Genomic DNA, 12,134 nt, shown 5'->3' with positions numbered 1-12,134 from the left:
ATCTTGCCTCGTGCAACCAACTGATCGATACGTCAGCATATGCACGTACACATGCCACGTGGTAATCTCGGCCTACTAAATTTATTTTTACCGAGATTCCACCACAGCAACACTATTTAATAGATATACCCCCCAATGAAGATATGTAATTATGCGTTTTTTTTTAATAGATGTTTATCTAAACATCAGCATGGTAAAGTGCTTTCGATGTTTGGCGTGTTCCTTTACAGTGGCATGGTCACCATCTGGGGACTTTGTAGAATTCGCAAAGACCACCAATCGTGAAATCGCTGCTGAGGGTCCAGTGGCCGGAGAGGGCAAGTATAGGTGAGTTCTACTTACCTGGACCTGTCACTCACGGGTGCGGCCACATTCTTCCGGCGAGTCGGTGCTGACGTCACTGCTGTACTCTCACTCATGTGCAAGAGTACAGCATTGATGTCTATGGAGGAGACCACTGCATCCTCTATAGATAGAGCCAATTTTCTGCAGCCTTCACTTGCGATGGCCGGAGGGTTGACACTTCTAGATGACAGTAGCTCCACCCAGTGTCTAGAAGAGTCCGGCAGAGGAAATATACTAAAACTAAGTAGCCCCTAGTTTGTCTCAGTAGATCTCTTTACTGGGTTAGAATTTCCAACAGAGTCAAAATGAGTATTTCACAAAGATTCTGTCTTTAGAAAAAAGACTTATTTTGAGGGTGGTGACAGTGCCACTATAAGAGTATAACCTTTTTATAGTGACGGGGATACCTTATTGGTATGTTTACGTAGGAGTATATGCTGTCTAGTTAAAAGACGCATGAAATATGGAAATCTGATAACAGCTAAATACACAATGTACAGGTAGCAGGAGGAGCTAGATACATTGTAACCCTGTGAAATAGTAAATAGTCGTAACACTGTAACACGATGTAAATGGATCAATCACAAAAACAGCTATAAGATACTGTAGCTGTAGATGGTATAAAACAACTGAACAATCAGCCCCAGATAACTTAACCCCTTAACCCCTTAACCCCTTAAGGACACATGACATGTGTGACACGTCATGATTCCCTTTTATTCCAGAAGTTTGGTCCTTAAGGGGTTAAGGACACATGACATGTGTGACACGTCATGATTCCCTTTTATTCCAGAAGTTTGGTCCTTAAGGGGTTAAGGACACATGACATGTGTGACATGTCACGATTCCCTTTTATTCCAGAAGTTTGGTCCTTAAGGGGGCTAAACAGCAAATGAAATGTTAAATCAAAAAGACTTGAAACACTATCAATAAAAAGGCTTAGTATGAAATAAGTCAAAGGACCTAAGAAGATCCCATAATAACAATGAACAAAGCCCCAATAAAAATAATAATGTAACCCCCGATGCACTTACCCTAGGCAACACATGGCACTCCCTATCCTTTGGCAGGGTATACCCAGCTTCCCACCTAAACACCCCTTGACATTAACACAGACTTGCTCCGCACAGGCTAAGGGGCTTAACCTAACTAGACAAAAAAATTAAAATTGGGTAGACGTAGCACCTGTGTAACTTGGCATGCCGTAATGTTCCTTTACATATGTAACTTGTTACATCCTATTATTTTATGCACATGTTGTATCTTGAGTTCTTTGCTGCAAACCCACAAAAATAAAGAATTAAAAAAAAAAATAATAATAATAATAATGTAAAGAAAACCGATATTAAATAAAGCACAAGCACCTATACCTGCACACAGCGTTGCCCCATCATATAACAAAGAAGTACTCAGAATAGCTGCAAGATAGAATCCACAGAGGTGAAACTGTAGAAGAAAAAAAAATAATTTTAGGAACTTGGTAAAACAAAGCCCTCCGGGGGCGTCTTCTGTCTGCTCCTGGAACAATCCACCAAGTGATTGAAGAAAGGTGCCCAAATAGTTACATACTATACACACACCTGCCGTCTACGAAGTGTGAACTAGTGAACCCCCAGTCATAGCTAATTTGACGTGTGTAGCTGAGGATCCTTTGATGGAATTTAGAGTGTTAGCCAACATTCTATTTAGTGGATTTTTTCATAAGATCAAGTCCAATAGTATAGCAATGATGGAAGAAGTGAACAAATTGTCTCTTGCCCAGCTGCTTGAAGGAGCACTATAGCATTAGGAAAATGAACAAGTATTCCTAACGCTATAGTTTTTATCTAACTGTATTAATATCTGCCCCTGCCATCGATTATCTCAGCCAATCCAATGCTTTCCCATAGAAAAGCAATAGGCAGGTAGTACATATGCGCACCAAACGCAACATTGCGGAAATCAGACAGTTTCTCCAGAGAACCATCTGATTGACATAGCTCAGTTAACATGGCTATTTCATCAGAAGGGCCTCTGAGTGTCAGCCATTAGAGCTATTTAAACCTATTTAAATGTTTTCATTTGCCGGATTAAAACTGGAGGACATGGCACCCCTTTAAAGGAACACTATAATATTAGGAATATAAATCTGTATTCCTAACATTATAATGATCCTGTCCCTAGTAGTATTAGGTGTGTCCCCCCCCCCCTGCTCGGCACTTAAAGGGAAACTCCAGTGCCAGGAAAACGATCCGTTTTCCTGGCACTGGAGGGTCCCTCTCCCTCCCACCCCCCAATCCCCGGTTACTGAAGGTGAAAACCCCTTCAGTGACTTACCTGTGGCAGTGGCGATGTCCCTCGCCGCTGTCTCCTCCTCCGCGACGCTTCTCCTTCTGGCTCCGATGGCCGGCGGGCGAGACTGATCACGCCTACCAGGCTGAGGAGACCTAATGCGCATGCACGGCAATTCCGCGCATGCGCATTAGGTCTCCCCATAGGAAAGCATTGAAAACTATTTTCAATGCTTTCCTATGGGGATTTGAGCAACGCTGGAGGTCCTCACACAGCGTGAGGATGTCCAGCGACGCTCTAGCACAGGTTTCCTGTGCTATGGACCAGGAAGAGACCTCTAGTGGCTGTCTAGTAGACAGCCACTAGAGGTGGAGTTAACCCTGCAATGTAATTATTGCAGTTTTTAAAAAACTGCAATAATTACACTTACAGGGTTAGGAGTAGTGGGAGTTGGCACCCAGACCACTCCAATGAGCAGAAGTGGTCTGGGTGCCTGGAGTGTCCCTTTTAAAGGGTTAAAAACCCTTCTTTACTCAGCTTTTTCCAGGGCTGAGTTTTCGAGAACCTGCAATAATTACCATTTAGGACTAAGATTGCCTCCAGTGTCTGTCTGTCAGGATTCTAAGGCACTCGGAGTCCTTTAACCCCTTAAGGACCAAACTTCTGGAATAAAAGGGAATCATGACGTGTCACACATGTCATGTGTCCATAAGGGGTTAATTGAAGATAGACGTACCCACGCTTTGCATGAGGACATCCAGCATCAGTGAAATCCTCACAGGAAAGTGAAAATTCAATGCTTTCCTCTGGGGAAGGCCAATGTGCTCTCCCTTCATGCGCATTAGGTCCCCCCTTTGGATGACGTAGAAGAGATGCGGAATCAGGTGAGAAAATAAAAGTTTTTTAACCCTTTATGTGTTGGAGGGGGGACCAGATGGCACTATAGAATTAGGAATACAGATTTGTATTCCTATGAATATAGAATCCCTTTAACGAAGATGCTTTTAAACTATTGACAGAGGGCCATCAGCCTTTCTCAAGTAGTATTCTGATGCAGAATGAATGAAAAGGCTTTGAGGTTAAGGTACCAAACTCTGAGTTGCTCTGTGATTCCTAGCGGAGTGGATATCTACACTATAAATAGTAATTTTGCATTATAAAGCACCATGTATCATCTGCAGATAGCACCTTATCCATGTGTTAAGTGGGTATTCCTTTTCTATGGATCATTTACCATTTATATCAGTGAGACAACTGTTTGCTTTCTTTATCTTTGAATGACGCATCGGATGATAGGGCTACCATCCACACTCTGTACGTATCCACCCCTGTGCTGGAGGTAAGAACACAGGACAAGGGCTGAGGACATACACTCGTGATGACGGACAATCTATGGTCTTGGGGAACAATAAAGGAATGTGGGGCAAATATTGGGATATGAATACATTTCTAAGACAGACCATTTTTGATGAAAGGAACACGTGTGGATATGGGGCTTGATTCTTAAAGGACATAAAAATTTCACCAAGAAATATGTTGAATCCTCCTATAAAAACACAATATTCTACAACAACCAGTTTAAATGGTAAGACAGCTATGCGTTATTCAAGGTCGCTGTTAAAAGAGAATGCCTGACTGTGTTTGGAATTCCATGGGATGGGATTGTAAGGTTCCATAACCTGTGAGGTATAAGGAGATAGATGAAGGACCAGGGTGAGTAAGAAGTTGTTGTATGTAAATAAAGAGCAGTAGGATAAGGAGAACTAGTTGTTGTGTTGAAGAACAGTATAAGAAAGCGGGTACAGCTGCTAGCTTTAATGACAGATAGCTATACATTATGTGAATGTGGGCAACGGGTCAGGACAGTTGTAAGAGACAAATGGAACAGCACAAAGGCACCTCTCCTTTATATGAGTAACACAAACGTGTGATCCACTTATCTGATAGTTTGTATCTGCACAGTAGCAATGCACATTTAGAAAGCAGCCACTGCTATGGGGAATCACAGGAATATTACTTCAGCTGAAAGCCACTAGTGAAAGTGAAGAATGAGAAGTAGCAATTCAATAATGGAAAGGTTGTATAGATAAGTTGCAAAGGTGGAAGATAAAGGTTAAAGAATAATAGAAATATAATTAGGTGGCAGCGTAATAATAAAGAGATAGCTTTATGAATGTTGCAGGGGAAGTGTAATAAAAGGGCAGCTGTGAATATGGTGCAGGAGCAGTATAAAGAGGGGGTAGGTGTGAATATGGTGCAGGAGCAGTATAAAGAGGGGGTAGGTGTGAATATGGTGCAGGAGCAGTATAAAGAGGGGGTAGGTGTTGATATGGTGTAGGAGCAGTGTAATAAGAGGCGGTAGGTGTGGATATGGTGTCACTAGCAGTGTAATAAGAGGGGGTAGGTGTTGATATGGTGTAGGAGCAGTGTAATAAGTTGGGGTAGGTGTGGATATGGTGTATCACTAGCAGTGTAATAAGAGGGGGTAGGTGTGGATATGGTGTATCACTAGCAGTGTAATAAGAGGCGGTAGGTGTGGATATGGTGTAGGAGCTGTGTAATAAGAGGGGGTAGGTGTGGGTATGGTGTATCACTAGCAGTGTAATAAGAGGCGGTAGGTGTGGATATGGTGTAGGAGCAGGGTAATAAGAGAGAGTAGGTGTGGATTTGGTTTAGGAGCCGGGTAATAAGAGGGGTTATCTCTTTCTTCTTCTTTTTTTATTTTTATTTCTGTATAAAAATGTGCTAGTGATGCACATGCCATACCATTGTTATCCTATGTCAATTCCTGCTCTGCATGCTGTTGCTGTTGTGGCACTGTACGCTTGCTTGTATTCACATGCATGACCAAAAATAAAGATTTACAAATAAAATAAAAAAGTGTTAGACTTGTGGAATGCATGGGATGACATAAGTCTAGGGACCACATGAGAAAGATACATTGTTAAATAGCTGAATGATGCAGAGAAGCAGAATGCGTGGGATGCGAAGATATTGTAGGCATTTGTTAAGGTTTTCTGTAATGAAAAGGAAATGGGAAGATGTGGAATGCAACAGGTGAGGAAGAGTTGAATGTACCAGAGCAGAACGGGTAATCTGTGGACATGCATACAATAATATATATACAGGGGAGGTTTACATTTAAAGAACACGTGGAACAGAACAAACGATTTGACATAATATAAAAGGGATACGGTTAATTGTTTTCTTTTCTCATTTTGATCATCTTCGTTGATGAATAATTTTATTTAATCGGGGAAATGTGACTCTGTCCTCTCATGGTTTTCCTCTTATCTCTCCCAACGCTCATTCAGTGTCTCCTTTTCTAATGATACCTCCTCCCCTTGCCCTGTCTCAGTTGGCGTTCCCCAAGGCTCCGTCCTTGGTCCCCTTCTATTTTCTCTTTATACTGCCTCTCTTGGCAAACTTATTACCTCTTTTGGATTTCACTACCACCTGTACGCTGATGACACCCAGCTATATCTCTCCACCCCGGACCTCTCCCCTGCCGTCCTGCAACGTGTCACTGCTTGCCTTTCTTCCATCTCTGACTGGATGTCCTCCCGCTTTCTGAAACTCAATCTCTCAAAAACTGAGCTCCTTGTCTTTCCTCCTCCTAATACTGATCCTCATCTTTCGCTCTCCCTCCAAGTTTGTGGTACCAACATTAGTCCATCCTTGCAAGCGCGCTGTCTTGGCGTCATACTTGACTCTGGTCTCACCTTTGAGCCTCACATCCAGCATGTTGCCAAATCCTGTAGATTCCATCTTAAAAACATAGCCCGCATCCGCCCCTTTCTTGCACCAGATACTACCAAGGAGCTTGTCCATGCTCTAGTAATTTCCCGCATGTATTATTGTAACCCTCTCCTGATTGGTCTTCCCAATAGCCGTACTGCACCCTTACAGTCCGTAATGAATGCTGCTGCTAGATTGATTTTCCTCTCTAGTCGTTTCTCTCACACCTCACCCCTCTGCCAGTCCTTACATTGGCTTCCTGTATGCTATAGGAGTCAATTCAAGGTACTAACTCACACCTATAAAGCACTGAACAACTCTAGCCCCTCTTATATCTCCTCACAGATCCATAGGTATGTCCCTTCTCGGTCTCTCCGTTCTGCCCGTGACCACCTCCTGTCCGTTGTCCGCACTCGTACGGCCAACTCGCGCTTGCAGGACTTCTCGCGGGCGGCTCCCTTCCTATGGAATAGCCTGCCTACCGCCATCAGACTCTCCCCTAGTCTTGCATCTTTTAAGAAGTGCCTTAAAACCCTTCTCTTTAGGAAAGCTTATGGCCTCCAAGACTAACCCTTACCTCACATACCTGTCTCTTGCCCTCTCCTAAAGGGCAGCCCACCTTATTTGAGTGTAAATTCCTGTCCTAATGTGTTTTACACCCCACCTCCTATAGAATGTAAGCTTGTTTGAGCAGGGTCCTCTTCAACCTATTGTTCCTGTAAGTTTATTTGTAATTGTCCTATTTATAGTTAAATCCCCCTCTCATAATATTGTAAAGCGCTACGAATCTGTTGGCGCTATATAAATGGCAATAATAAATAAATAAATAAATACTCAATCATTCAGTTGAGGAAAGAAAACACAGTCAAGCCAAGAAGGACAAAGTATTTGGGACCGAGGTTAACTCGTACTCCCGTTTTGTATTGAAAAGTTTCATATTCTACACTATCAGTCAAGCTGTAATCTTGAATACATCATTTATAGGACAGAATCACATTGAACAAATTCCATATTTCATGACGGATCGAAAGAAGAAAAACAAATCTCGGTATTAGCGTGCGGTGTCTTGAACATAGTCTGCTAGTTTACATCTGATAACAAAACATTAAACGGATATGAAAATAGAAGTCAATGTCAGGCTCCTACATGCCCTTAAATTAAATGGTTATAGCGGTACTTTAGGAGCCCAGGAGTGCTATTAGAATAGCCACAAAGCGGATTATTTTTTTTCCTGTAAAATATTAATACTGGTATATAACAGTTTTAATAACTATTGTTTACTGTATAATTTCACAGTGCAACCTCCACATTATTAGTCATACATTCTGAATGCGTTCTTATTTACATGTTACTGGAGACAGTGAAATTATACCCTATCATAGAAGTTAGTGAAATACCTCTATTAAATGTTCCTCACTTCCTGCCATTAGACTTTTAATGAATGTATTAGCAGTCTTCTGACAGACAGCCTGAAATTCAGCAACATATGATTGTAGGATTGAAGGGGGCAGCCATATTTTTTTTAATGCCACCCAACATGTGGGGCCATATCTATTAAATATTTAAAACTAAAGGTGGGGTGATCCTCATAGTGTCCATTGCAGGGCCCACCCATGAGTGGCAGCAGGTTGCAGGACACAGAAATGCTTAAAACCTCCATTACAGTAACATGGAGACCTTATTGATTACCCAATAGTTTTTTTTAAACATTTGGAATGTTGCAGCTGGTCTTCCTATTTGCCCGATGGCTGCTATTGCTGTCAGCTGGCAAAGAGAACTTAAAATTATAATTCACGTGCATACAAGCAATCTGATTCAGAATTTTAGTTAAAGGGACACTATAGTCACCAGAACAACTACAGCTTATTGCATTTGTTCAGGTGAGTAGAATCATTACCTTCAGGCATTTTGCTGTAAACACTGTCTTTTCAGAGAAAATGCAGTGTTTACATTACAGCCTAGTGATGACTTCACTGGCCACTCCTCAGATGGATGTTAGAGATCCTTCCTGGGTCATGGCTGCCTAAAATGCATCCAAACATTCAGTGTCTCCTCCCTCTGCATGCAGACACTGAACCTTCCTCATAGAGATTCATTGATTCAGTTAATCTCTATGAGGAGATTCTGATTGACCAGGGCTGGGTTTGCATTGTGCTGGCTCTGCCCCTGATCTGCCTCTTTGCCAGTCTGAGACAATTCTATGGGGAAGCACTGTGATTGGCTCAGGCTGCCACTTCTGATGATGTCAGCAGGCAGTGGGCAGGTCTAAGGGAAACAGGGACAAACTATGCAGCTTCAGGCTTGAATACAGTAAGATTTTACTTTATTTTTAGAAGCATGAGGGGACCAGGGGGGCTAGATGGTGGTTTTAACCCTATAGGGTCAGGAATACAGGTTTGTGTTCCTGACCCTATAATGCTCCTTTAACCCCTTAAGGACACATGACATGTGTGACATATCATGATTCCCTTTTATTCCAGAAGTTTGGTTCTTAAGGGGTTAAATTGGTGATTTGTAAAACTTCCTAACCCTAAACATTGCATAGGGTTCATATGTGAAAGCACGGATTTTAATCTGAACACTGAACATCAATTGCTGCACATTCGGGCTGACTGGATTGCAACCAGAAATGGTATTAGTAAATTATGAGAATTCCATTGCAATCAGAATTCAGTCGTTTTCACAAGATTTTGTCCACCTGGGAAAAATTTGGTCCCTTTTAAGTCGAACATTAATTAGAGAAATTCAAGGTTTCCTAACCCTGAATTAGTTCTTTATTCTTTCAGAAAAAAATTTGTAGCAAAGTATCGTCCAAGTGTTTTCCCGAGAAATATCACTGACCACTAACATATCTTTCTCATTTCAGATCCTTTGCCGTTGATTGAAGGGGCCTGTGTCTTTAGGATTCCTCCCGGAAAGCAAGAATATGGAACCAAACTCCACATCAATAAACCATCTCAATGAGACAGCGACACTGAGCCTGTGGGAAATCATTCCCATTGCCACAGTCAGTGCCGTAGTGAGCCTGGTGACAATTGTGGGTAATATCCTCGTTATGGTTTCCTTCAAAGTGAACAGTCAACTCAAGACAGTCAACAATTATTACTTGCTGAGCCTGGCTTGTGCTGATCTCATTATTGGCATATTCTCCATGAACCTGTATACATCTTATATCATAAATGGTCATTGGTCCCTGGGTAGCCTTGCCTGTGACCTGTGGCTCGCCCTAGATTATGTAGCCAGCAATGCCTCTGTAATGAACTTGCTCGTAATTAGCTTTGACAGATACTTTTCTATAACAAGACCCTTAACCTACAGAGCTAAACGCACACCTAAGAGGGCTGGTATCATGATTGGGCTTGCCTGGTTTATTTCCTTTATTTTGTGGGCTCCAGTTATTCTATGTTGGCAGTACTTTGTGGGAGAACGTACAGTGCCACCAAATGAATGTCAGATCCAGTTTCTCTACGAACCTATAATTACTTTTGGGACGGCCATTGCTGCTTTCTACATCCCGGTGTCTGTTATGACCATTTTATACTGCCGCATATACAAGGAGACAGAGAAGCGTACCAAAGACCTGGCAGAGTTGCAGGGTTCGGAGTCCGTGGCAGACTTCGAAATGATGAGGCCTCAGGGTGCCCTGTTAAAGTCCTGCTTCAGCTGCAAGCAGCAGACCCTCACCAAGAGAGAGAGGTGCCAGGCATCATGGTCTTCATCTAGTCGTAGCACCACTGCAACGATGAAGATATCCCAGAGCCCCAACATCTGCAATGAGTGGGTCAAAGAGGACCAGTTGACCACATGCAGCAGCTACCCTTCTTCAGATGATGATGAGAAACAAGTCAAAGAAGCGGTCTTCCAGGGTGTCTACCAGAATCAAACTGCAACTGAAAAGGAAGAAGAAACCAAGCAAATCCTTACTAAAGAGCAACCGGTCATAAATGATTATGATAATGAGCGTTTCTTTTTGACCCCAGGTAAAAGCCACTCGCAGAAGAGCCAAAAGTGTCTCTCGTATAAGTTCAGGATCGTGGTAAATGACGACGGCTCCCAGGAGGTCAATAACGGTTGCAGGAAAGTTAAAATCACACCATGCTCCTCAATGTCCAAGGGTCACTCTTTGCGAAGCATGGACCCCAACATCAGTAATCAGATCACCAAGCGCAAGAGGATGGTTTTAATTAAGGAACGCAAGGCAGCACAGACACTAAGTGCTATTCTTTTGGCCTTTATAATCACCTGGACACCTTACAATATCATGGTTCTGGTATCAACCTTCTGTTCCAACTGCATCCCATCTTCTCTTTGGCATCTGGGCTACTGGTTGTGCTATGTTAACAGCACTGTCAATCCCATCTGTTATGCTTTGTGCAACAAAACCTTCCGAAAGACATTCAAAATGTTGCTGCTATGCCGCTGGAGAAAAAAAAGTGTGGAGGAAAAACTGTACTGGTATGGACAGCACCCTCCTAGCCACAACAAGTTGCCCTAAATATGGGGAGAATAGGAACAGTTCCTTATGGCAAAGAGATACACATATTAGACATCTAGACATGGAGCTAAGCCAATACAGGGACAAGAAGCTCACTTTTGTAAGCAAACTGACACTGTACATTCTTTATCGATAGATGCTCAGTATTGGCTGGCTACTGACCATTTAGCTGTGTTTGACCAGCACTGTGTGTATGTGTTGGATGGTGCAAATTAAACCACCCTGAATTAGACTACAGCCTAAAACATCTGGCTTTCCTCTTTAGCAGAAGAGGATCCTTGGTGCCATGTTACAGTGTCCTAGTTTTGATGCAGAGACTTGCTGGATGGAGACAACTCCAGGTGACCTCCAAACAGCAAAAAAAATATATATATAATTAAATATTCACCACAACTTAAACAGACCATCTCTAACTGCAAAGCTCCAGTCTTTTGACAGTTAGGGAGCCTATAAAAAATATTTTATTTTACTGTGGACAGTTGGGTTCAGTCCTCGTGAGTGCTACACACAATATGCTGCTTTTGTTATGGTCACTTCTTAATATTTGATGTCGTGTATCCCAGAGCAGACCAAAAAAAAAAAACTTGCTCTCTCTCTCAGAAAAACAAAGTCCAATGACCGTCAATGGGAAGATTTCAAATGTATATGGGTTTGAACTGAATATATTTTAAAAAAACAAACAAATATATATATATATCTACATGTGCAAGCAAAAAAATGTAATAATAATGCAAATCTAACAGTCTTCTTGTACGGTGGGAAGTGACAAGTTTGTACCTGTTCAGTGATACTCTTGTAAAGTTATTCTGCTGTTCTTAATTATGTTTACATATACCCTGCACTCCTCTTATTCCTCTGGGTAATATTGAGAACATCATTGGTGGGTGGATTACGAAGAAAGTAAACTAAACTATTGCTTGAAAACACGAGGATTGTGGCGCATGCATCACACATGGAACAATGAAGGGTCAATAATAAACAATGATGGCTAATAAAAAGAGTAGCTGGTGTACACGTGAAAGATGAAGGGTGTTGTCACAATTCTAGAAGCCTGAACAGAAGTTTTATAAGTGGAATCGGGAGTGAAGCTTCAAATAACTGCACTGCAATTCTATGGTTTTTAAAAGTAAATGTCAGCCAATAGGAATTTAAAGCACACACATCGAAAGTGTACATGTATATTCACTCATGCTAGGTGAATTGTTAGCAAATGTATGCACAAGAAAAAAAATGGTTTAAATTCATGTCTTCAATATAGTCTCATAGGCTTTGTAGCAATATTTTG

The 12,134-nt window shown here is 41.9% G+C and overlaps 1 protein-coding gene across 1 annotated transcript in view; it reads left to right on the top strand.

Annotated features, from left to right (window-relative positions):
- CHRM5 (cholinergic receptor muscarinic 5) overlaps nucleotides 1–11,406 on the top strand; it is a 135,124-nt gene extending 123,718 nt beyond the window's left edge. Inside the window, exon 2 of the mRNA XM_063439171.1 lies at nucleotides 9,221–11,406. Within this exon, the coding sequence (XP_063295241.1) occupies nucleotides 9,281–10,849 (1,569 nt within the window). The 5' untranslated portion in view covers nucleotides 9,221–9,280 and the 3' untranslated portion in view covers nucleotides 10,850–11,406. The remainder of the gene's footprint in view (nucleotides 1–9,220) is intronic.
- Nucleotides 11,407–12,134: the final 728 nt, after the last annotated feature.

The sequence above is a fragment of the Pelobates fuscus genome, chromosome 13, assembly GCF_036172605.1.
Source record: "Pelobates fuscus isolate aPelFus1 chromosome 13, aPelFus1.pri, whole genome shotgun sequence".
NCBI classification, from domain to species: Eukaryota; Metazoa; Chordata; class Amphibia; order Anura; family Pelobatidae; genus Pelobates; species Pelobates fuscus.
The sequence above is the reverse complement of the archived record's forward strand: the minus strand, read 5'-3'. Positions and strand labels throughout refer to the sequence as shown.